The following is a 27269-nucleotide window of genomic DNA, read 5'->3' on the forward strand; positions in this document are numbered from 1 at the left end:
ATAAACATACCATGTGTCATCTTTTAATTGTTTATTGTGTGCCAATCATGTATCATGTCATTATTCTTTATCAATGAATTAGGACAGAGACATATAATTCTCAAAAACTTCAAAATTTTTCATAATTTCATTCTAAACATAACTCAAATACAACACTTTTCAAATTTCAAAGTTTTCAACTTTTTATTTAATTATTATCTAATCATTATCTAAATATAAAAATTAATACAATTTGTACAATTTTTAAATAAAAAAATATTCAAATAATTTTTTAATTTTATAATATTTTTATTCAACTTTTTATCACTCATTTTTCAAAACCCAATAAAACTTTTCAATTCAAACCATTTAACAATTACTTACGAAAGATATTCCAAATGTTAATTTAGCGCAATCGTGACGAACATATCAATTTGAAATATAATCCCAACCCTAAGGACCAATAAACCATAAGAAATCAGTCTTTAAAAGATCAAAATACTATGAACTTGAACAATAATTTATCTTAAAAAGAAAACTAAAATAGATATATTTATTTCTTGATAGAACACTATGATGATCTCCACATTCATGACTGACGTATTTGGTGTATCAGCAATAATATTAGGTGATGAATATTTGGTTAAAAAAGACGAATTAATTTGTTACCGTTGACAAGTGGGGAGCAAAAACTCTCGAATTCAAAAGTGTCAACTTCAAGCAAAGAGTGTTATGTATTATTGGGCTTGAGTGGGGGGAAGAGGAGGATGTGACTTCCACCAGACAGGGGGTAAGTTTTTGGGGCTAACCATTAAAGGAGAAGCAAATCTTTTTTCTTTTTTTGGGGTTAAAGGTTTTATTCCATTAAAAGTTTTGAGAGACTTTGATCGATAAGATAGGGCACTTGATAATGATATGACCCCATTTTCCCTTTCAAAAGTGGACTTCAATGTTGACATAAAAAGTGAGAGAGAAATCCACCAAAATGAAAATGGGTCGGAATGTGGGGGACCGATCGAGATATATATATATATATATATATATATATATATATTCCTTTTGAGGATGAAATTTGTGAAAGATTCTTTGTGAACATATTCAACCTTCCACTCACTTTATTTCTGAAAACTACTTCCCCAACTTGCCTTCTCCCAACCAATAACATATCCTATCTATTTAATTTGAGAAATGATAACTCAATTTGAAAAATGGTAGTTGCAATCGTAAGTGTGTAAGTGTCGTACAATTATTTTGAAAAATAAATACGGGATCCACATGATTTTTTTTTTTAATAATAGACCCCACTCTTTTTTAAAGCGACCGCACGGCGCTTACGTATTCCACAATTGTATGTAGCATTATTTCTAATCAAATTACTTTTAGAAAATCATACAAATAAGAGGAATTCGGGTTTTCGCCCAAGCTTTTACCGTCTTCGTCCATACAGACCGATGTAGCATGTTTTAAGTGATTTTTTTTTTTTAAATTCTGATGATATTTTATCCTATAGAATCTTTAACCATATCACACATCATATATTTATCACATTTACTAATCCAAACTTTAGCATCTCACTATCTACTTCACTTTTCTATGTTGAAGAAATGATGAATGTTGTCATATTGATGTGACAAAATACTAACCATTTGTTCTAAGAGTCATGGCTAAGATTCAATGAATTCTAAATGGTAAAGCACATTAAGGGTTTCAAAATATTTTGATAATATTTCTAAAAATGATTCAAGAAATTAAGATATTTCATGTAAAGTGAGTAATCTATTATTCAATGGGACAAATTTTGTAACCGAGTGATGTGGTAATTTTTTTTGGGTCAGCTTTAGTACTCAATTATATTTTGGGCTATGGAAGACTCGTCTTGACCCACACGAGTAGGCCCGCCTTAAGCCCAATTAACTACCTCTGCCGAGTGCTACCAGTTCCCATCTCCACGCAAAACCCCGAAAAACCCAAAACCCTGAGAACTTTCAGGAGAGAGAGAGAGAGAGAGAGAGAGGGAGAGGAGCGAAAGGCTCAAAATCTGGAAATGAAAGCCGTTCGTTTCGCTGTTCATTCCTGTCGAGCTGGGTTATTGTGTCGATTTCCGCGACCATATACAGTACGAACTCTCTCTACAAATGCGACTTCAGGAGGTAGTATCTCGTTATTTTCTGGGTGCAAATTTGTATGAAATTAATGTGTTGGCGAGAAAATTAATCGAATTTTTTCAATGGGTCATGTTCTTACGAGGTGTACCACAACTGATTCCGAGTTTTTCCATTTCTATTAGCGTATGGCTTGTTACTGATTTATTTTTCTTCTGAGCTATACCCTCAATGGTTTTGTTCTGTGATCCCAAATTTTTCTTGGTACATCCTTCCGAGCTTCTCAATTTTTTTTTTGCTGTCTTGGACCTTTTGAACAGGCAGTGGGATTGATGATAAGAAGCAATCCAACTCATTTGAGTCGGCCGATGAGTTTGAGCGGCGCATTTTCGGTGACTTTTCTGGGGGCGATGCTAAATCCAATTCCTTTTTCGAAATGCTTGATAGACTTGGAAAGGGTCGCGACAGATCGGGTTACAGAGTGAGCGAAGGAAGTAAATTCCAGACATTGGATGGCCTGGATGAGAGCTTCAACACATTATCTGATGGAATGGATGGGAAGTTGAAGAAGGCAGCCACATATTTTTCGTTTGATACGGAGGAAATAGAGAAAGATGATTATAAGTTTAGAGCAGATATGAATTTTAAACCGAGAATGACTTATGAAACCAAGGTAATCTAGTATACCCAGCCTCAGCCCTCTGTTATTCGGCCCTATTTCGTATGGTTTTACTATGTTTTGGAAATGTTAAAGCTTACTCTTGAGCCGATCCTGTTTATTCACCTGTTTTATATATTTATTCTGCCCAAAAATCTTGTGAACACAAATATGTTCGTGTGTGGATATTTTTCTCTCATTTTTCTTTGAGTTACAAATTGAATCAAATGGTTATATGAGCTGATTCTTGATACGCAGGATGATGTTTGTTATACAAGATCCCATGTTGCTTTTCTTTGTAAAGTTAAACAGATAATTCTGAACTTTTAGATGATTAGTTGAGAGGGAAAAACGTCAAATCCACTTGTTATTCCTCTTCCCTTCCTTATGTTTTGTTTATTATTCGACACTTGTTATTTATTTAGGTTCTTGCTTTGATAGTAGTTCTTTCTCCGAAAACATTTATTGATGTAGTAACAGCATAAATTAAAGGGTGTCAAGTAATGAAAGCTGTAATTGCTGAACTTACCTATTAAAAAAGAAAAAATGTTAAAGGGTGTCAATCCATTGCCTATTTCTATAATTTCCTTTCCTATGCGCTACGAAATATGACCATTGTATACATTGTTTATATCTTTAATTTCAGTTTAGGCATGTACATAATGAAAACTTCATTCTCAATTTTACAATAATTTTTATGAAAGCCTTTTATTTGCTTCTCTTTTATGAAATTCTCTTTTCCCAGAATGTATCGCAATATTTGGCCTAATCCTTCTACTGATGATTGATTCAACCTCTGATAAAAAAGTAATGCTGTTAGTGTTGCTATGCTGGTTGTCTTTCTACCATTATTCATCATTAAGTTTGTCTCATTTAAGCACCACGTGTATTTATGCAGGATCTTGATCTTAGAAAGCCGGGAGTATGGAGACCTGCCAAAACGTCCGAGTTTCAAGTTACTACAAAAGAAGTTCTTAAAAAAGCTGATTTCAGGGTGAGCATTTATCGGTTTAATAAATTCTATCTCTTATGATGTGTATATAAATACATTATAAAATATTTACTCTCTTTCAAATGCGATCATGGAAGTAGGATTACTTTTGTTTTACATTGCTAGGTCTAATTATATGCCATGCTTCTGACTGATATTGATCAATATTCAAATCACAAGTGGTGAATTTGTAATTATTAGGGTTTCCATTATTGATTTTGTAGTAGCTGCCCCCTTAGCAGCTCATCTCTTTCTTATATTGAGTTTAATTAACTATCAGTGATAGGTTCATTCCCTCGTGCTATCCTTCATTACCTCAACCCTTCCTTTTATTCCATACTATCTGTGTTTTGGAGTTATGTCATGTTGAAAGGGATCCACTAAGAAGAATGAAGTAAAGTTAGATGGTATCAAGCTGATTAGGCTCACAAAATCTTATCCCTTTTATATTGAAGCGCACAAAATAAATAATACTGTTCATTTTCCATTGGGTGCAATGAACCTAGAAATTAGTTAGAAAAAGTAAATAAGCCACACTGAAAAAAATCAAAGAAAAAGTACTCATATCCTTGCAGTTCCTACTAGAAATTCAGGGATCACAAGCACCTGCTTGTTTGGGGTTTACATATATAATTTCACACGTTGGATGTGTTTGAAAAACCTTAAATAACTCCATATTGTATCATGTTTTAGTTTTTTTTTTTCTTGGAATTATTATTTTTTTGATCAGTAAAAGATAGATATTATATATATGAATGAAATATAGGCGTAGCCCTTGTACATAAGAAATATACATAAGAACGCCTAAATACATTCTAAAAGCGATAAATTAAAGACAAGAAATCTTGAACATTGTCCCCATGCAATACAATAGTAGAAAACCAACACATTAAAGTGTGAAGAAAAAAATTCTTCAACTCGGCCATTGTGTGTTCCTTATCTTCAAAGCAATGTGCATTCCTTTCCGTCCAAATACACCACATAATGCACAACGGAATCATCTTCCACACTGCTGTCACTTGATGACAGCCTTGCATCTTTGTCCAACAACCCAACAAATCCACCACCCTCATAGGCATAACCCAAGCAACATCAATCCTTTGAAAGATCTCATCCCACAACACCCTTGTTACCTCACAGGGTAGTAAGAGATGGTCCACAGATTCTTTTTCCTGGAATTATCAAGTCATCATATTTGTATCGTACCTACATAGGTCTGGGGCTTAACAGGGTAAAAGATGTGTTTTGTTTGCAGAGTCTCTAGAGTTCCTTGTCATAAAAAAAAGGATTATACCTTATTCGAGTTTTTCAATTACATATTGGCGTGAGTTTTGTTGACCTAAAAAAGATTTCTGAGTTCAATTTACTATATTCTTGGAAAACTCAATATTTTAGAACAGTAAAACATTATGTGGAGGTGGTTGTAATATCATCATGGCGTGGTTATATTCGATTTGAATGCTATGGTTTTTCTCATCTTTTCCAAATACTGTTTAAGAGTAGATTTTGGCCTTTTATTGGGTCCTCCGAGTGGCTATTGAGGTTTTTCTATATTGCCCTTTGAAATGAGGTTATTTTTATAATATTGGTTGGCACGTTTTTGTTTCAAACCATAGTGCATACTGCAGTGTATTTTTAACGTTAAATTAAGCTGAGTCTATCTTTTGTTGTCTTCCTTGTCTGTTCTATGCAGAATGTCAGATTCCTTGCTAACTTCATAACAGAGGCTGGAATTATTATTAAGAGGAGCAAGGTAAAATTCAAGTATTAAGAACATCATATGGCTTCCTTCTATTAAATTTGATTGAACTTTTGTTGACATGTGCATCTTTATTTTATTTTCCTTGTTCGTTGTGCAGACTCGCATCAGCGCCAAGGCCCAGAGGAAGGTTGCTAGGGAGATCAAAACAGCCAGAGCTTTTGGTTTAATGCCTTTCACAACCATGGGACGAAATCGTTTGTGTTTGGACAAACTATGGAAAGTCTTGATGTGGATTTCGAGTACGAATCATATGATGCCCATATAGGTGCAGATGCAGATGGTGCAGACCCTCTTTGAGCCGAGATTACGAGGTATTGAACATCCTTTATTGGGGAAGAAAAAAGAGAAGATGGAAAAAGATATCTGGATAATACGAACATCATTGATTGTTTGTTTATTTGGTTGATTTGAATGAATGGAAGCTCCTAGCGAACAGTGATCTGCGAGAACACTCGCAACTAGCTCGGCCATTTCAATGTTAAAGACTTTTTTTTTTGAAAAATATTAGTTAATAATAATAAAGAAAAAATTATATTGGAAATTAAATAAGAAAAAATTATCTAGAAATGAACGAGGGCCGCTCATGAGCGGTGGCCCTTCTTGTGGCCACCTCGTTGGCGGCCCTCGTTGACCACCCAAGCGGGTTGCTTAAGGGGTGGATGTTATCAACCACCTATATATGTGTGGTCCTTGCTATCATCTACGTTCATCATCAGTGGCTGCTATCAACCACTCGTGGTTGATAGTTTGATGTGGCATCTCGAATGGCATGCTACGAGATTTTGACGCAAAGACCAATTTTATTAACCTTACAAAAAAGGGTGTAACAATTTTCACATAAAATAATCTGACTTCTAAGATAAATCACATCTTTTATTTGTTTTGTGTAATTAACAATGTTTTAAATATCGTGCTGTATGGCTGGTAGTTACCGTGCCGGAGTAGTAAAGGGTATAGGGAAGGTATATGTTTCGTACCAGATCAAATACCGATCATACCGGTCAATACCGGCTTGTTTTTAGTATACCGGCTGGTTTCGGTGTACCTATTAAAATTAGTAAATTTTTCTATTTTTAGTGTATTTTCATAATTTTCATTCAAATTTTCACATCTGAGGACTAATTTTTTTAACTTTTTTTAATCTCATTTTCTCGAGGATTGAAAATCAAATCTCTACTCCACTTTTCGTAATGAAGACGAGTGATTATTTTTTTTAATAGTTAGATTGAGAACTAAGAAATATTATTGAGTTTTATAAATATGTGTTTTAACTTTTTAAGACGAGCATTAATGTTATTTTGAAATATAATTTATATATATAATTAATTTATCTATATATAGACTATTTCGAAATAGTACTAATATCGAAATATTTCGTTTCAGTGCTTTAACCGAAACAGTCACGGAAAGAGTATTCAAAACTTTGGTAGTTAGTACATAGTATTTCGAACTGAATCCAGTGCCTCCTGTGTCTCCATTTGCGAAATAATTACGCTGCTCCATGTGAGCTGCCCCTTCTGAGCAAACGAAATGAATTCTTGGACTACAAAGTGGCAAGCTGAAAATCGATAGAATACCAATCTGGCCTGTTCAAAATTCTTCTTGTTCAATACCAGTCCAATGTGAAATGAAATATTTCATAATCCAACCATAGGTATTATCTGATTCTTATGAACTGAAAAACTGCATGTGTTCGTGGAACTTTAGAAAAATAATTGTGAGTAGGTATTGGGAGGAAGGTAGAGAAGGGACAAGCATGACGAGCGGGCAGTGCTCCGACCGGCGCCATGCCTATCCTGTGAAGCTCATAAGATGGAGACACTTTTCTCTCAAAACAACAATGCTAAACAAGAAAAAAAGAAAACAAAAGAGTTTTTAATATGTCATCTTTATCCCTAGCCATTGTCTTTATGCTTAACACCTTTCTCTTGTAATTAAATTCTAACACAACTCATCTTAACTCATCATTATAACTTTTTTAAATTCCAACACAAAATATAATAAAAAATTTAATTTTTTTAAATTCTAAAATAATAATAATATTAAAAAATAATATTCTAACAATATTTTATTATCTCAATTCAACTCAACTCAACTCACTTCAACATCCAAACTCATAAATTTACCGAGAAACTCTAGAAACAAGCTGCCATCAATCCAAATTCCAGGTTGTCGAGTCGAGCAATGTCATGACAGGCAACACTGTCTCTCTTCTTGTGTGTATGGTTTTCTAACGTAGGAGTAGTTGAAAGTTTTTCTCATTATGCTTGGAAACTTTACAGTTGGGTTCACACTTGCAAGAGTTCCACGAGTTAATTAATTAATTATATTATTAATGAGTCATTATCAACAGGCATATATCTAATCAAGTTGGTTACGACAATCATAAAAAATACCTCCACAAAAGTCTATAAGATTCCAAATGATTAGTTTAAGCTCAAACCCAACAAAAGAAAAAGGAAAAAAGTTGTTTCCCGTGATTTCACAGACCAAAGAAAGAAAGCACCACTGTAGCCTTCCCAAACCTCGAGAGCCAAAAAGAACCATAGAATTAATCAAAGATAACACAGCTTTAAATAAGATGAAGCCGGTTGTGTTCTTGTTGAGTTGAAGTTTACAATTGTTAGACAACTCTACCTTGTTTGATTTATTGAACTTAATTTCAAATTAAGAAAAAAAAATGGGGTTTACGAGTACTGCAAGTGAAGCATCGCTGTTATGGACAGCTAATTACAAATGGTTCAAAGAAATCCAGGTTAGAACATTTGCAGCATATAGCGTATCCTTAAAAACTTTCAAGTGTCAAACCAATTATCCAATCCAAACTAGTTAGCTAGCTCGGTTAGTTTCCAACGATGTTTTCTGCATTTTTCATGCGGCTACTTCGTATCTCTTGAGAGAGAGCATTGACTATTGCCACTGCAATTTTGCTGGCTAACACTTGAGAGGTACCCAATCCAATACCCATTTAAGCTCTAAAAAAGGTACATAAAGTATAAAGCCAGCAACACTAATAAGGTCAGTGTTTGTTAGATTATTTGCGTACTGTTTGTTAGTTTGTATTATTTTCTAACAACATTCGTTCTGACCTGCTTTGTTATTATACTTAACTTCTTAACTTCGATACAAAGTCAGTCCGTCACTTCTTCTTCTTCTTCTTCTTCAATTGAGAGATCTTCTTCCTCATCTCTCTCTCTCAATGAAGAAGAAAAAACCGCAACTGTCACAATCTTTCAAATGACAATTCGACCCGCCTTCTTCGCCATCACCATCACTCTCATTCACGTATCTCTTTTGCCTCCAACTGTCGTTTACGGCCTTGGCACGGCCTCCACCACCGCAGTCGCCTACGGCACTACAACAGTCTGCGGCATCGTGGCCGCTGAGCCCACCCAGAGAATCCAATGCTACCAAAATGGCCAAATCATTTCAGTCCAACCCAATATCTCCTTTGAAGCCATCTCAGGTGGCGGCAGCTTCTTCTGCGGCCTCAGGTCCCGTGGCCTCAGCCTCCTCTGTTGGGACACTAGCTCATCCAACCACAGCTTTAAACCAAAACGTATATATAACAGTGACAAGGTCAAACTCACGGACCTAACGGTGGGTGATGCTCAAGTTTGTGCCCGAGAGGTCAACTCTGGAATGGTCAAGTGCTGGAGAGGAAGTAACGATGATAGTTCTAAATTCCCACCACACGGGGAAGCATTGAGGTTTCGTGCAATCACATCTGGGAGTGGGTTTTCATGTGGGATTTTGAAGAAGAACAGCAGAGTTCTTTGTTGGGGAAATGGTTATCTCGGATACGAGATTCAGGTACAGTTTGCCAATTTGTCGATGTCGAACTTAGTTGCTGGAGAGTCTCATGCCTGTGGTTTGACAACGACTGGGAGGTTGGTTTGTAAAGGGCACAATGATTCGAATCAACTGAATGTTCCTTTTAGCTCTGCTTATCAGTTTTCTGGTCTGGCGTTGGGAGCAGACTTTACATGCGCTATTAGGGTAAGAAATGGAATGGTGGTATGCTGGGGAGGAAAAAATGGAAACGAATTTGAGAGCAATGCGATTGAAAATATTTCATTTGAATCTATCGTTGCAGGTTTAGATTTTGTATGCGGGTTGACAACGAGTAATCTGTCGATTATTTGCTGGGGACCAGGGTGGTCTAATCTCCCAAGTGAGATTCCACTGAGAAGGATGATTCCGGGTCCATGTGTTCAGGCTACTTGTAGCACATGTGGTACGTATCCAGATTCTGAAGCTCTGTGTAATGGGTCTGGGAATATATGCAAGTCTTGCGAGATTGAACTCCCAGTTGCAGTGCCAGGGCAGCCGGTAGCATCAGCTTCTCCACCAACCAAAGCCAGGAACAAGGTTTCATTGGCGTTTGTGGTTGTTGGATCAGTTGGCATTTTTGCGGGCATTTGCACAATTATCTTTTGTTTATGGGCTGCCCTATGCGGTTTCTTGCGCATGAATGTGCGTAATTCTGTGCAACCCACGAGTGCTGAGGCCAATGCGGATAATGCTGCTGCTATGCCTCACGTTGGTTCTAGTGTCCCAACTTCAAGATCATATTCCATCAATCGCCAAGCCTCCGTCACTTTGAGGAGGCAGAGAAGTGGGTCATCTATATCATCCAAAAATGCGGACAGGACCCAGACATTTTCTTTCTCAGAGCTTTCCACTGCCACCAACAACTTCTCATTGGAGAACAAAATTGGTGCTGGGAGCTTTGGCAGTGTTTACAAAGGTAAGCTCGCGGATGGCCGCGAAGTGGCCATCAAAAGGGCAGAAACTTCTGTCAAAACCAAGAAATTTCAGGAAAAAGAAATCGCATTCGACTCTGAATTGGCATTGTTGTCTCGGCTCCACCACAAACATTTAGTGGGGTTAGTCGGATTCTGTGAGGAAAAGAACGAGAGGCTTTTGGTTTACGAGCACATGAGCAATGGTGCACTGCGTGACCATTTGCACGACGAGAAAAATGTTGAAAATACTAGCAGCATTTTGAATTCTTGGAAAATGAGGATCAAAATTGCCTTAGATGCTGCTAGGGGAATTGAGTATCTACATAATTACGCAGTTCCACCCATAATTCATAGAGACATCAAGTCTTCAAATATACTTTTAGATGCGAATTGGACTGCGAGAGTGTCCGATTTTGGATTGTCATTAATATTGGAGTCAGAATCTGAACACGAACCCACGTCAACCAAGGCTGTTGGAACAGTTGGCTACATAGATCCTGAGTACTATGTCTTAAACATTTTGACAACAAAGAGTGATGTCTATGGTTTTGGGGTGGTCTTGTTTGAGCTTTTGACAGGGAAGAAAGCTGTGTTCAGGAATGATCAAGACAATGGGGCGAGTCCCATGAGCGTGGTGGAGCATGCTGGGCCACTTATATTGGAGGGAGAGCTGCGAAAGGTGTTGGACAGAAGGGTTGGGCCGCCGGAAATGAATGAGTCCGAGGCAGTTCAGCTGGTGGCTTACATTGCTACTTCTTGTGTGAACTTGGAGGGACAGGAAAGACCTAGCATGAGTGACATTGTTGCCAATTTGGAGAGGGCACTGGCACTTTGTGAGGACCATGACTGTAACCTTTCTCCTACTACATGGTCCATTCATTCAGACTGAAATTTCTAACCCAAAAAAGAACTCCATGTAATCTTTCTATTTCGTCCATTTTTTTTTAATGGTAATTTGTTTTTAACTATAATCTCCAACTTGATTCGTAGCAGGTTTTCAATCTCCTATACAATATATGTAAAGTGTAACCAAAGTTGCAGGAGTTGTTAATGTAAGTATATTAAACCTTTGTGCAGGTCAGTCATGACTAACATATTCATTGTCCTCATTATCTTGTTTTGGCGTTAAAAGGCGTTCTTCTTTTGCACCTAAAAGGTAATGTAATATCTTGTTTGTTGGCGTGGGAGACCTGGGTCCATGAAGATTTATTAGATTCCAAGCACATTCGCTATAGCTAGCTAAGCATTAATAGTACTCAAAGATCGATCTGACCTAGGTTTGCGTACATTCATACGTGGAGGATCATGATTTTGAAAATGGGCTTGCGAGAGGGATGAGAGGGATCATGTGGGCGGGGATTGATCAATTACAGGCTGTGAATCAGCTGTGGGTATAATTAGTCAACTCTGTTGTGATCAACGTGCACGAGATTCTTTTAAACAAGGAAAATACTAATATGTCGCTCCAATTTGACCCTTTTTTTTGACCGTTTGGCAATTTTTTTTTTACTTAGTGATTAAAGAAGTGTTTTTAAGTGTATTAGTGTATTTTTTATTTTTTAAAAATATTTAAATTTATTAAAAAAATATGAAATGAAAAAAAAAAAAATAGACTGGGCGGCCTGCCCAATGGTAATGCTGGGCGGCAGAGTAGCATTGCCCTTTAAACAAAAATTCTATTCATCATCCCTATGCCAAACGCCACGTATGATTTTTTAATTTTTAATTTTTTTCTTTTATTAAATTTATGGTATATAAATATTCAATTAATTTAACAGAAATAAAACAAGAAAAATAAATTTAAAAATATAAAAATAAGTGTGATGTGTGGTGTAATGAGTAACAAAACTCTTTAACAAATAAAAAATGTTTTTTAAGTCATTCTATATTTTTTATTGTGCGTGTTTTATATAAATAGACATAAGAAATAAGAAATGATGTTTGTAGTATTAAGTGTGTAAGTTTTGTGTACTTCATTTAAAAAGTAAATAAATATGATATCTATATAAAAAAAATTAAATTTTTAATAATAGACCTTTAATGGGATTGCACGAGATTTTCAAACTTTAGGATTGTTTCATCGAGATTTTGTATTTTTATTTTAGTTCTTTTTTGTATTTTTATTTTTTATGAAAATTTAGGCAAATGATTAGATGAAAAGCTTTTCCGATAAATATATATATATATATATATATATATTTTTTTTTTAGATTTAGAGCATATTAGGACATTTAGATTATCAGAATTTTGTCAGTAATAGTGAAATAATTTGAGTAAAGATGTTTTATTGGGTTTAAAAAAAGAGAGAAACAATTGAATAAAAATATTATAAAATGAAAAAATTGTTTGATTATAATCTTTTAATATTATTTTTGTTTTGAAGTTTGTAAAAGTTATATTGATTTTTGTGTTTGAATAATAATTAGGTAAAGATAGATGAAAAGACTAAAAATTTAAAATTAAAAAGTGTTTTATATTTGAATGATGTCTAGAAATGAAATTATGAAAAGTTTTGAGACATCTTCTCAAGTGCATAGTTATGAGAAGTTTAAAGATAGTTGAAAATCTTAAGAAAAAATTGGGAAAGATTATGATATCCAAACATCTACATTTCTTTTTAACGCAAGATATATATTCTTGTAATTGAAGACCAAAAAGAAGTTCAAGTAATTCAATATAGTTGAATTAATATATTGGTGTAATAATTTTTGAGTAGTGTTATATGTACTTATAGTTTATATATAAGATTCATTTTATCAATTTTTTTTAAAATTTTTATTAAGTACATTTAATATTTTTCATGATAGTTTATCTTCAAGTTAATAACTTAATAGTTATAATGCAATATAAATTACAAACGATTAACTAACCAATTCCAATATATATGCCATCACTTTATGATCTTAATAAAAAATAAATTTTGCTATGTACAAACAAGTTTGCGTACCAATCTACGAACTAATATAGTTGCCTTCATATTCAAAATTCTAATTATTACTGTTTTCAATAAAATTTACTTTCTAATCAATCATATTGAATGAGTACACGTATTAGTACGCATAATCGCTTGCAATTAAATTTTTTCATAAAAAATACCCAATAAATACATCTTCAGTACTTTCTAACACTCATATCATGTGCTCATTTCCCATTATCACGCTATGCACATTGTCAATGAAAAAATAACGACGCGAAGCTGCATGCGCGCGCAACATGTTCACTCCGTTTCTTACGTCAAAACCATTGAATTAATCAACATAATGAGTGGAAATAATAAATTGTTTTCGTTTAAACCATTACAATATTAAATTTATATTTTGAAAATGAATTTAATTATTAATTCATGCTTTCTAGCCGTCTAGCGAGGAAATAAAGATTTTTTTTCCCTTTTTAATATATTTTTAAAATAATGTTAGATACATTTATAAGGGCATTAGTATTGGATTATGTAAATACAAATGTAAAATTTGCATAATATGACATGATTTTGCATTTGGCTATTCCACTTAAAACTTATTCCCACATTGGATTATCCATATATTAGTCAAAATAATAATAAAATATTATAAATTTAATAATTTTTTTTTCAAATTTTTTTTTATCTATTATGTTTTTTTTCATAGATTAAGAGCTATGTGGAAATATTAATATTATACAATATGAGACTTGAATAAAAATGTGGATGAGTCCTAGAGTGCAGCAAATACATTCTAAATATTTCATACAACACCTTTAAAAAAAAACAAATGTCTATTACATTTTCATCTAAAAAAAAATCATTGAGAAAAGCACAAGTCATCACTAATGTTCAATACATTTGAACCTATCACAAAAATATACACACCTCCAAAAGCCAGCCCATCACTAATGTTACTGTCCATCACAAAAAATAAAGACAACACCTAATCACAAAGATGCTGCCTAGCCACATATATTTCCATCACATATGGCTTGATGGCCACTAAAATCAGACAAAGTATACATTAAACATATACTACTGTTAATTACAACTTCGAAATGAGCTAGACAAATACTTATACACCTTCAAAAGGTGTGAATGGGTCCTCGGACGGTGATGTGATTGCAGACTTACTCATTAAACCATCGAAAATTTCATCATGAAGACGTTGGAAATAAAGTTATTGCTTTGGTTTCATCCCATCAAGATCTAATTTCATTATTTCAGCTTCGAACTTCTTCTTCTTAAGGGAAAGATGTTCATTTCTATCATGCTCTTGCTTGCTATTAAATTCTCTTATATCCATCCTGAATGTATTTCTTTCAGCAGTAATGCGAGCTAAAGTATGGGTAAATTCATCATTTACATCATCTCTTTTCTTTCCTTGTCTTTCTCAGTCTTCTTGCCTGGAGGTCTTTCAAGGATGACCTCCACGTTGTCATCCAAAATATTGTCTCTATCTGGAGTTAAGCTAGTACTGGCCGGACGTCTTCCATGTGGTTTTCTCCTTGTTGACAATGTTGATTGATGTTACTGCCATTTTGGTTGGTGTCTCAATAGACACCAACAATGCTCCATGGTAAAGTTTTTCTTCTCAATTTCTTTGTACATTATTTTAGCTTTCTCAATCTTAAATGAACAAAGTAATAAAGTTAGTACGTAAATAAGCCCAAACATATAAAAAAAAACTAAATGAAAAATAAAGTTAATACCTTATTGACCTCTGTGGTACCACTTGGATGCAAAGATTCTACTTGTGCTACAACAGCACAAAATTTGTTTGTACATTTTTGGATCGATTGCCATCGATTGGTTAATGACGCAATCGAACGTTCAGAATTGTTTGGTTTCTTATACTCATGATAGTATTCATAAATTCTTTTCCACATTTGTGTGGATTTTTGGTCAGTCCCTCGAATAGCATCAATGCTAATGTTTAGCCAAGCTGAAACAAGGAGATTATCTTCCTCAGTGGTGAAAGACACACCTCGTTGAGATTTTTTAATAGGTGGCCTCCGTTCACCTTCAGCTTGTGATGGTTGGACCACCACATTATCATGTATACTATTGAAGGGGGTGCTGCCTTCCCCTTGTCCACCACTTTGCAAGAGAGTAGTGAAAAAAAGATCCGCATCAAATGAAGGCTCCATCCTTAAATAATTTAAAGTTTATCATAATGAAATGAGGCAAAACATAATGAAATGAGTGCACATGATAAATAATCTCACTAAAACTTGTATACTTTGGGTATCATATATATAACATTTTAACATACTTAAATCATGGATATTAGAAACTAAAGAAGAATAAATTGTTTCAAAGAGTACATACCGAGAATTGTCCTTATTTCCAATAATAGTTTGACAAGCAAGCCTCTAAGATTCTGGTTTCTGTACATAGTAACCCAGGTTAGTTTTTTTTTTTTTTTACATGTAAGTGCACTACTTTTCATTCTAAACCTCAGCACATCTAATCAATGGCCAATGGTTAGTGTTTTGGTCTCTGGATAACGTGTTTCTTCATCATATTCACCTCTAGTAATATGCAAGTCAGGACAAAGAGAATATGCTTTAGTGTGGTGTTCCTTTTGACTATCCTCAACGCTAGTGTCATATTGTGGGGTACTAGAGTGTGTTGTGGCTATCGACTTAAGTAGCTTTCAATTTTTACTTAGTTTAGCTCAAGCCACCATGAACAACCATGTGGTTTCCTTGAACCACTGTGTTATTGAAGAAAATAGAAATATACAAACAATCATAGATCAACATGCACATGACTCTCAAACCCGTGCAGAAAATCTTGTTGTATCAGTAAGGAAAATATTCAACCTTCCTTCTTCTCAACTCTTACCACCTTAGTCATTGATTAACCTTGTTTTAGACCACTCAAAAGGGTATCTCAGCCACCACAACAATTGTAATTGAAGCACACAAACAGCAAAATAGAAAAATCAAGAAGAAAATCTGCAGCTGTTCATAAATCAGTTTAGATCAAGCTCTCGGGTCTGCTACAGGTAGCCATTATCAAGTTATATATTTTGGTTGCAATTCTCTTCCTTCCAAAACAGCAGAACCAAGTGCAAAATCAAGTAAAATCATTGAGTTCAAAATTTGGGAACAAGCATGTAATTCAAGAGATGACTCAATTAATGAAACCCAGAACCAAAACAGTGTGAAAGAGAAATTTTACTGGAGAAAGGGATTACATTGATGGGGCCTGCAATCTCATTTCGCTTAAGTGTTCGAGCACAAGAACCAGTTCTATGTGAAAATCAAGATAAAAGGATTTGACTAAAAGTGGGAACATCTAGAGCCACAAAATACCCACATCTAAGAGGCAGTGCATAAAATATGGAAGGGCTATCTACTAACGGATAGTGTCTATCACAAAGTTGCACGAATCTTGAAACCAATACAAAATCTGACAATTAGTTGAGACACTTGTACATTTGCCTGAGGTTGGGTTTAACGAAACCTACAAAATCATTGGGTTTGGCACCATATATTATGGACAGAACACTCGGGAGGGGATAAAAAAAAAATAAAAGATTGCGGGCGAGAAACCGAAAGGAAAGGCAGTGATAGATATTTGTGATGAGAAATGAAAGAAACCAAAAAAAAAAGAAATGAGAAATGGAGGGAAAACCCGTGGGAGAGAATGAGTTAGGGAGAGGGAGAATTGGGAGAGAGAAAATATTTTTTTATTCTATTTGATCTAGCTACAGTTAAATCTAAATATGACCTACAATACTAATTTATTGTAGCTAAAAGTCATTTTTTTTACATTTGCATAATCTAATGCAGTGTATTTTTAGACTCTATTATTCAAACTCTTTATTTTTTTTTTATATGCATAATCCAATGTCAATGCTCTAAGTTTTGTAAGCATAGCATATTATTTTTAAAAAAATGAGTATTATTAAAAAATTATTATTTAAATTTAAATATCATATTCACTCAATTTTTTGGAAATAATATATAACGTTTGTTTACTCTATAATTTTGAATATTATTTTGAATTATATTACATTATATTATAGTCTATAAAGATTAGAGTATAGCCAGCCTAGTTGACACAAAAGTACAAGGGTTAACAAATTAAGGTAAGTTTTGAATAGTGATTTGAGATGAATTGAATTGAAATAAAAATTAAATAAAATATTATTAAAATATTATTTTTAATATTATTATTATTTTAAATTTTAAAAAATTAAATTATTTATTATAATTTATATTAAAATTTAAAAAATTATAATAATTAAAAAAATAAGTTGTGATGAATTCCGAAACCACACGGAACAACCTATGACGGAATCTCTCTTGTAGAGAGCCCATCATGTGCAGTAGTACAAATGATCACGTGAGATTCTATTTTTCCAACGTCAGTACTAAGCCTGACCACTTTGTCTTCGCTTTGATTCTATTGTATTCGGAAAGTGCTGCAATAATAATTTTTTTTTTCTATAAAAATGAATTTATAAATTCACTTAATAGTTAGGTTTATTTTATAATAATAAATAATTTTATTATTTGATATATTACTCGAGAGGACATTCCTCTCACCCATATAATACCGGCCTAGACTTTCGCCTATTCATTATTTGAGTTTTAATACCGAATGAGCCCATTAAAACAGATTTAGAAGGATTAAACCCACTTCTCATTACCAACTAAGTAACCACTCAACAGTAATAAAGGAAAGTCAATTATTATAACAATCTATTAGAGTAAGAATCCTCATTTTCAAGTTTGAATTTGAATAATGATATGTCTATTATCACTTAAGTAATAGAATGATTCAAAAGCTTTATATAAGAGGAGAATCAAGGTACGTAAAAGGGATCGAATTCATTAGTATAATTGTTATTATCTTCAGTCACTAACTTAGGCATCAGAGACGTTCCCTCGAACTCCCAAGCCCTCAACTCTTTGGTTGCAGGTAATTGTGAGACACGTCCACAACAATAACATCTAATTATATTAATTTATAAGTTTTATTTTTATAAAATTCCTTAATAATTAAAGCATTTCTCATTAAAAAGAATGGAGAAATTTACGTGGATTTCGTGTTTGTAAGATCTTTATCATGCATTAGAATTTAATGACGCTGATCAAAATATCGAGTTTGGATTAAATGGTGTTGGAATGCTTTGACAAAGCATAGTTCCTGTTAGCTAGTACCGTGGTACGTATTTCATTTGAACAAATTATATATAGAGGAAGTTATATATGGGTTCGAAACATTAGATCAGATTAAATTTAAATAATTTTGCTGGTGGGATCCTTTGCGCTTTGTGATGGACTACGAATTTATGTGTAATTTGTACTCTGTTGCTTCTAATCTAACAGTATGCTTTTAAAGACTTCCATTGTAATTGCATGTGCTTCTAGTAGAGAAGAAAGCAGAGGTATTTGTAAACTCTGTATGGCTTATCCTTTCTATTAAGTGCATTGATCTATTACGTACTTTCCTTGAAAACTCACAAAGACCAAATTAATATACAAACAAATATCCATAAATTATATATAGTTATTATTAATGTCATGTTTCGTACGTCTTTAGGCCGGATTTCAGTAACCCAGGCCTTAGGTCCTTATACTTGCACACTCAAAAAAATAAAGAGAAATGAGGATCTTGGTAGAGGCCAGAGAGTCTTCGATCTATAAATTAATATATCTCCTTAATAGTTCGTACTTGAGTGCGAGAGATCAAAAGATGCTTCTTCATACTTGGGGTCGGATTTTATACAAGTTTTCAAGGGTAACATCCCATCCTTTGCCTCAGAGGGATTCTGTCACATCGATTGTTGTTTAGTCCCAAGCCTTTAATGCATCGTGGCTCATGGGTGGCGCCATAAATGAGGCTTGGAGTTCGGGAGAGACATTATTAATACGGCGTGGCTTTCGAGTGGGCCGTAGCCAGCGGCAGACCGTTGCCGAGCCTCACCATAACTTCTGTTAGGAAATTGAGGATTCTTCGCATCTCTCGGCCGCTTGTCTGTGCAGGTTTTTGAGTGTTAGGTGTCGTTGGGGGGAGGAGGGGACTGTTGGGGTAACTAGTTCCCATTTGTGCTTGTTACTGATCTTTCTCGCATGAGGGCTGCTTTGTGGATGGACTTTAACTTATGGGCCGGGTTGAGCCCTTTATGGCCGTTTGTGGGCCTGCCTCACTAGTTTTAGAGGAGGGAAAATTTCGTTACAGTTATAATTAAAAATCACTACAACAAAACGCCATATATATATAGTGTGTGAGAGAGAGAGATACAAATCACAAAAACAAATAATAAATGTGCTCAACACATACAATATCCCATATGGATGTTTTAATAATTTACGGAACATAAAAATTCAAATCGCATAAGAAGCTTTACAGAATTGTATTTGTCTCCCTTTTTATTATGCAATGGAATTACTCGAATACCGGTTCTCAACTCTGATACAGGTAGACATGCTTGGCCTCCGAAGTCATTTTTTCCTGATGTGTCGTACTCAAGGACCTCAATCCTGAGAACAGCTAATTCGGGGGCCTTCAATGGGAATTCAAACTCCTCATTCCACATTGGTAGCCATTCATCCTCAATTGCTTTCGTTTGCTTCATAACTTCGTCAGCTGGAACCCCAGCAATTCCAACCTGCAGTGAACAGTTTACTTCCTCATCACCACGTATATTAATTCATTTGTTTCATTTTCATCTTCCCAGCATGCATGCATGCATCAAGATAGTCAGCTTGTCATATTGACCAAGCAGTAACTTGCGCAGGAAACTTAATTCTTATTTCGGCACAAACAACTTTAGAGAGAGAGAGAGAGAGAGAGAGAGAAGTTACAATTAAGCATCTATCTTACTCTGACAAAAAAGTCCGGTGGTGAAAATCGATCAAAGTGCGTGTGGCGGAAATCTGAATGCCAACCTTCTCCCAAGTAGACTTTTACCTGTTCGTACCATAAAGATAACATGAATGCAGATTAGCAAAGCTATATATTACACAGTGAATGACGGAAGGAAAACGAATACGGTTTTAAATACTGCCTAAAACTACACACCTTCAAAGTTTTCTGAGTTCGTGGTATATCACTTGGATCAAAAACCTCATTACTTGGAGTTACTTCCAACAAGAAGTTTGGCTTTTTCACGTAACCGCAACCGCCATTGGCTCTGAACATTCCTTGCATAATCCAAAGGTACTTCCCATATCCCTATATATAGTCGAGGAAAAGCAGGGAAAAGATAAGCAGAACAGAGACGATCATTGCATGGAGTTATTCTAGGGTCTGGGAGTAGCTGTAGATCTTGTTAATTGAAACTTACGATATGAGCAAATTATATTTGTAGGGAAAAAAAAATGTCATTGTAAAACTTAGTATATGATCATACCACTTTTGATATGCTTTTGAGATTAAATTGTTACGGGTGAGTCCATCTATATATATTCTAGAAACGCAGAGATTACAGTTTGAATTTGAAGTTACAAAGATTTTTTGCAGTCGGTTTGGTTTGGTTTCACAAATCTTTTAAACTATCCCATTTCATCTCATTTCATTACATTTCATATCAACATCCAAATACTATTTAAATGCAAACATTTTTCCATTTCAATTTTTTAATTTTTTTATCTAATCATTACAACTTTTCTAAACTTCTAAACAAAACACTTCGTTTGGACCAGTTTAAACAGTAGTACTACTACTACTACTTCCCTTGAGCTTAATTTACAAAAAAGACATTTATATTTTTTTGTCTTAATATAATTAATTAAGATGGAAGGAGTAGTCAGCTTGCCTGCATATTAAGTGCAACCATTTGAGCTCCATGCATCCATCCGAGCATAGGATTGTAATTTGATGAGTCCAAGCGCAAACCTTTAGGGTACACCCTCAGCAAGTTCTTTTGTGTAAACCTAGAGAGCAAAAAAGAATTAGATCATCCGATCATTATTAGTGTTACAAGAGTACTTCTGTTAGCTAGGGTAATGGATATTCATATAAATATATTATATGTATGTATGTATGTATGTATTGTCAACTTTATAATGCCATGATGTCTTCAATTCATTGATCAATTGAACCAATTAATTAAAGGTTCTTCACTTTACAAATTTTAATCATAACTTCGTGCTTCTCCCATCTAGGTTCGGAGCAATTTATATATATATATATATATCTATATATATATATATGATTTCCGGAATCAACTAAAATTCCATGTACTTCTTTTCTATAGTTTCTTAATTTCTTGCATGAATTTTATCTATTTTAACCTATAATTGAGTATTAACATTCTAACAGTACATGACGCCGATCGTTAAATCCTAGTACATGATATGAAAAAAGATCTCAAGTACTTTTTGACAATGCTTCTAAAGTGGGATAGAAATAAGAGATGAATACTGCATGAAGTTAGTCTTTTAGCCTTGTATCATTTAATATAGGTTTGTGTGAGTTTTTTTAATTGCGGGGCTCGTTAGGATATATAAACCATCTCACCTCGTAATCTCATATTATTATTATAATTTTTCTAAATTTTTACATAAAATATAATAAATAATTCAATTTTTTTAAATTTTAAAATAATAATAATATTAAAAAATAATATTCTAACAATATTTTATTCAATTTATCTAAAATTATTTTATCTCATCTCATCTAAAATTGTTCTTTAGTACGCTCACTTATGTGTTTTATTATTTATCACTTAAAAGAATCTCGATTTGCACACAACTACACATGATTTGAAATGACCAATAATGAAGAAGTTGATCTATGACGTGGACAAGACTGCATGTATATACGAAAGAAAAATGATAAAGACACAACACTTTATACAATAATATTTTAAAAGGAGGGGTATTTTTATAAAATATCTTATAAAACTAATATCATTTTATAATAATATCCTTATTTTATAATGTGTTGTAAAAAGTATTATGTAAAGTGTTGTGTGTTTATCACTGTTCGCACAATGAGAATGGCGAGAGAAGGTAGTAGTACTACCTGACGATATCAGTTCCACGTGTTTTTGCGGCATTTTCAAGCTCTTGTTCACTCAAGCTAAGACGTCTAACTGTATTAGGATCAATAGCCCAGATATCTTTTTCACCTTTCGGCTTTCCTGCACGAATGGCAATTAAATTCTTATATTGAGGAACAGCATTTTCTTCAGCAGTTTGATCATCCCGATCATGCGAAGCAACCTCCTGCATGCAGCCAAGTTTTCAATATAATTAAGTACTGGTCTTGCGCGCGCTCACACACATATATAGTACGTAGCACTTGCATGCAATTTACGTACGTACTCTTTCATTTTCACCTTAATTTATAATGATCAGAGAATGTATCCAAGCTGTACGTACCTGTTCGACGTCTATGTTACATGTCTCATCCTTGGATGAAGAAGAAGCTTGATCATGGAATTCTTTTGGTGGTTTGGTTGAAATCAATATTTTTTTCTTCAATGATTCTGGTGAAGGGAATTCCTTTAAATGCGATTCAGGACGATATAGCAATTCTCCAAATGTTTTAGTGACCATCTATTAGAAAATTCCCAGTGCAGTCATGAATTAATTTGGCATATAAATATGAATGGTACTTTGACATCAATGAAAAGTTGCTCGATCGATTTACTAACCTGGGCGACTTTAGATTGAAGATTTGGTGTTAGGTGGTCTTCAAAAGTAATCACAACAGGATAGTCAGAAACAGAAAAGGCATGGTCCCTAATAGCTTTCAAACATTTTATGAGTTCCACGGGACGAGTCAGAGTCCTACGTACAGCTCCAAAGAAAATATTTAAGATTAATTAATGTCAGCAATAGAAGGCCAGGATGGCACACTTTTATCTGTTTACACAACACTTTGTACGTAATCTTCTAAACTGTGATAACTTTTATACATATTGAATGATAAGTAAGATACGAGATTCTATATTGTTTAATTAGAACATTGATATTGGTCTAGTCAAAGTCAAATCTAAAATTTGGCTAAAAATTAAGGTTTTGGCTAAAGCCAAAGTCATTAAAGAAACTAGTCCATATTAAACTAGTCATTTTAAAGTTAAAATAATAATATAATAATATATATTTTAATAATAAATTTTTTTATTCCCTAATGTTTATTGTATTTTACAGTGTAAAAAGGAAACATATATAATGCCTCACAAATTTACAATACAGCAGATACATAATTCCTATTAATGCTTATTGTTTATTATTTGGAAATAAAATATGTGTTGATGGATGAACAATACCTCTTCAAATTTGGAGAAGACTTTAGAATTACTGTACCTCAAAACTTAAGCTAGATGTTTTTGAAGAGTCCAATGTAGGTCATCATATTTTCTTGATAGCGAGAAAATGCATCATGACGGAGTGCACATTAGTTAATTTGAAACTTAGGCACAGGGATGGATTTCATAGAGATGCCTTGCTTCCTAAAATTTGGGGGGGTCCAATCATCGCAAGATATTAATTAATATGCGATCCTTTGAACAAAATGTTACAAAAGGTAGCATAGTACTTTAATTGAGCTAAATTTTATTCAATATAGGAGTATCTAAATTTAATTGAATTAAAGTTACTCTATGAAACAAAGTGAGAATATTTAAGCTATTGCACACTACACAGAACCTTTAAAATAGTGTCAACGTTAGCACCTTATGAATCTCAAAAACTTTGGTTGGATAACTTGATTTCATCTCCCCTTATTCTCCTTTGCTTCTATGTTATATAATAATGAGAAATCTTGCAAAGTGAAGAGAAAGATTAATAGCACTTTACAGTATGTCAAAATAACATTACTCACTCTGAAAAACTCAACAATGTCAAGGCATCACTTGTTCTAAAAGTTTAATTTAATGGAAAGAGTATATTTTATTATTTGTATTATATTCTTAACACTCCTCACGTGAGTCAGATTCTCCCTCAATGAGTGAGCCAAACAAGTGAAATATTTAATTAAATGAAATAAAGTGTAGAGTTAGAGTTCAAACTCAACTTCTACTCTAATACCATGAGAGATCATCAGTTGTCCCCAGAGTTCAGGTTGATAGAAATATGTAAATTTTATTATTTGTATTATATTCTTGACAAACAATGTGATAAGTTGAGAAAAAACAAAAAAAGAGAAATTGTTAAGATTTTTTTTTTATAATAATATAACTTTAAATAAAGATTATTAATTTAATTCGATATATTATTTTTTACTTAATAAGTTTAATTCAATAATATCCAATTCAATTCCATTTAATCAATTATACAACTGTAAATTAAGTGGATAGTGTTAGTTTATAAGAGTAAGTTTTTTAATAAAAATATGGAAAAATTTTCTCATGATAAGCCGATTTAGAGATTTCACACCTCACAACCTACGTGTCAACCGGATTCACTAACAAATGAACCGGCCCCAAACTCAAGTTTCTCTCTTCTTTCTCTCCCGACACTTCCTTGGTCTCCTCCCCTCTAAAAATCTAATGGGATAGCATTTGGCAAGACTTTAGCATAAAAGTTACATGCTTTAAAAATTATATTTTCTTTAATAATAATGATATAGCAGTAGACTGCAGAATGACTTTGTAGGGAAAAAGACTTCTTAACTTTTCAAGTGTAGAATTTAAAAAAGTTGAATTGTTTATTTTATTTTGTGTGAGAATTTAAAAGGTTGTAATGATTATGTGAGATGAAATGAGATCAGTTGAGAGGAGTTGTGAAAACAAAAGAGGCCTAATACCTCTGATTTGATTTCTTGAAGAAATATGAAGAATTTTATTATCAAAATAAAGTATTTATATAATTTAATTTAATTTGAAAGAAAAATTTTAAAATTTAAATATTACGAATGAAATTTTATCGTTTAAGTAATGTGATGGTGTGTCCTTAGAATAACTCAATTAATAATATTGTCTGCAAGTTTAGGTTTTGGGTATTCTAGACTTCTTAATTGAATTATTAAATATTCTAGAGCAGATCAAAAGAGATAGATGTATGGAATGAACCTCAGATGATCATGAAGAACTCTAAAAAATCTCTATCCGCGAACTAATACTTGTGCAATTGGGTTCGCTAATAATCTCTAGCTAGCAAAAAGGGCGTGTGAACAAAATGAAGAGAACCTATTCCAAGTAAAAGTTAGGCACAATTAATGTAAACGAAATAATTCATACCCTCCATGGCAAACTTCAACACCGTCTCCCCGGGCGTTTGGCCACAGATCCAATTCAATTACTTTGACACCTTTTTTCAGTGCGTCTATGATAGGGACCTCACTGCTATCACTGCTGAGTTGATTACCAGTTAGGTAGGAATTATGGCCTGTGAATATGAAATAATGAGCAAGTGGTGCCTGCATGTCCTGGTGCACCTGCGCTCATACATTCAAACAGAAAATCTAATTTGATGAGTTACTTGAAACATCAGTTTTGTTCTCTATAACATAAGCTAAGTTATCCCTATAAATTATTTAGATGATAAGTACTATAGTTATAAAAATTGAGATCTCGCAAAAGGAAGCACCTGACTTTATATAATACATTAGATCTATTTTATAATAAAAGTAGCTTTACAATATAACGTATAATATTAAGCTACATTAATTTATGAATTTATTTTTGTAGAATTTCCTCATGCCTAAATCATTTCTTTATTTATATATAGTGCGGTTGTATGCGAGAAAATGGCTAGCTATTTTTGCATTTTTTTTTTCTAAAGAAGGGCTAAGGGGTGATAGAAAGTCTTCTGAAAGTAACCCAATTTAGCATTATTCTGGCTCAAACAATTATGTGCTGACCCTAAAAAGAGGTGAATATATGGAAAAATTGCAGATGCAATCTGCACCATTTTTGCAGACACTACCCAGTGTCAACAAATCAAAACAAAAGGCGAAGTACATGCTCTGTGTGTGTGTGTGTGTTTGTAATCTGTTAAGTTTTAGTAAACACTGGGATGCTTATGATCATGGAGACGCATTTCTTTTAAAGATATTATAAGATCATTAATTACCACACGAGGGATAGCGAGATTACTATCACCCAGAAGATATCGGTAGAAAGCTTCAAAATTGAGGTCCTTCCGATGGAACATGTTGAGATGTTTGAGGCTGTTGAAAATGGCCTGGGCACTGTCCTTGCTGGCATTACTTTCTTTTTGAACGTCGATGAGGAACCTTTGCATGTCTTCAACGGTCATGGTGCCATTCTCCGAATACTGCTCGAATAGTTTCTTGATATCTTCCGGTGGTTCATACACCCGGTGCTTGAATATTCTCTTGAAACAGAAGCAGACCTTGAAATGCTGCTTAGGCTGTTTTTTACTTACGGCCGGGGGGATTGAAACTTCATGTTCGTTCTCATTCTCCGAAATCATGTCCATGTGGTCAGAGAGAGAGAGAGGGAGAGAGATCAGGGGGATTGAAGCGGCCTGTCGTTGATCTGGCTTATTGTTTCTTTTTGCTATATGGAAGGAAAACTGGGGTACTTAATTGGTTCTACATTCTTAAGAAAGGCGTCTGGGCAAAGCGAGAATCTTTGCTCATGCATTGCATGCTGTATAAGGAAGGCAAACGGTCCACATTCCCTACTTTTTAATATATGCAAGAAAGCATACTGCTAGTATTATAACATTCTCATCTCTAGAGATTGTGCACATTTTCTACCTTTATCTCTGGTTTTCAATTAAAGCGATGGATGTGATATTTAGATGAATGACATCATGTGGCATATATAATACGTTTGAGAATAGTCTAATGTCTTTTGTATGTGGGTCCTAATAAGAGATTGCTTGTCTTTGGTTTGAACTGTAAAGGAAGAAGGGAACAAGTTGGGGAATGGTGCGGCAGGGGCAATGATAAACACCCAACTCTTTAAAGAGATTCTATGACCAAGATGCTACGATCATATTGTTTTTTAACCAAGACCTTTTGCATGCACCCAAGTTCATGAACTAAGGCTTCAATAAGTGAAGAATGACAATTGCTATAGACTCAAAGAGATTACACAAAAATAAACTCATAAACTGACATAGTTTTACGTGATCTATTAGATTTACTTTACAATAAAAATAATTTTACAATCTGACGTATTGT

The 27269-nt window shown here is 33.9% G+C and overlaps 2 protein-coding genes and 1 pseudogene across 2 annotated transcripts; 2 read left to right on the plus strand and 1 right to left on the minus strand.

The window, feature by feature from the left end:
• The first annotated feature begins 1913 nt into the window (after positions 1-1913).
• LOC121239019 lies at positions 1914-5927 on the plus strand (annotated as a pseudogene).
• Positions 5928-7642: 1715 nt separating this feature from the next.
• LOC121239020 (putative serine/threonine-protein kinase-like protein CCR3) lies at positions 7643-11662 on the plus strand. The gene is made up of 2 exons (XM_041136133.1): positions 7643-11156; positions 11318-11662. Exon 1 carries the CDS (start codon positions 8730-8732, stop codon positions 11127-11129), a length of 2400 nt encoding a protein of 799 aa, XP_040992067.1. The 5' UTR covers positions 7643-8729; the 3' UTR covers positions 11130-11156; positions 11318-11662.
• A 7804-nt stretch (positions 11663-19466) lies between these two features.
• Positions 19467-26839, minus strand: LOC121239021 (phosphoinositide phospholipase C 2-like). The gene is made up of 9 exons (XM_041136134.1): positions 26189-26839; positions 25354-25550; positions 22825-22960; positions 22550-22726; positions 22191-22399; positions 20980-21097; positions 20244-20396; positions 20046-20132; positions 19467-19830 (listed from the first exon to the last, which is right to left on the minus strand). The coding sequence occupies exons 1-9, from the start codon at positions 26555-26557 to the stop codon at positions 19522-19524; spliced, it is 1755 nt and encodes a 584-aa protein (XP_040992068.1). The 5' UTR covers positions 26558-26839; the 3' UTR covers positions 19467-19521.
• Positions 26840-27269: the final 430 nt, after the last annotated feature.

Source organism: Juglans microcarpa x Juglans regia, chromosome 7D, assembly GCF_004785595.1.
Source record: "Juglans microcarpa x Juglans regia isolate MS1-56 chromosome 7D, Jm3101_v1.0, whole genome shotgun sequence".
NCBI lineage: Eukaryota > Viridiplantae > Streptophyta > Magnoliopsida > Fagales > Juglandaceae > Juglans > Juglans microcarpa x Juglans regia.

Excerpts from the sequence above, each read along its gene's own strand:
- LOC121239020 (XM_041136133.1), top strand. The coding sequence starts at position 8,730 with ATGACAATTCGACCCGCCTTCTTCGCCATCACCATCACTCTCATTCAC.
- LOC121239021 (XM_041136134.1), bottom strand. The coding sequence starts at position 26,557 with ATGGACATGATTTCGGAGAATGAGAACGAACATGAAGTTTCAATCCCC. Across the intron at positions 22,727-22,824 it reads TTCAATCTAAAGTCGCCCAG|ATGGTCACTAAAACATTTGG; the intron begins GTTAGTAAATCG and ends ATTTTCTAATAG. Across the intron at positions 21,098-22,190 it reads CGTGGAACTGATATCGTCAG|GTTTACACAAAAGAACTTGC; the intron begins GTAGTACTACTA and ends TTTGCTCTCTAG.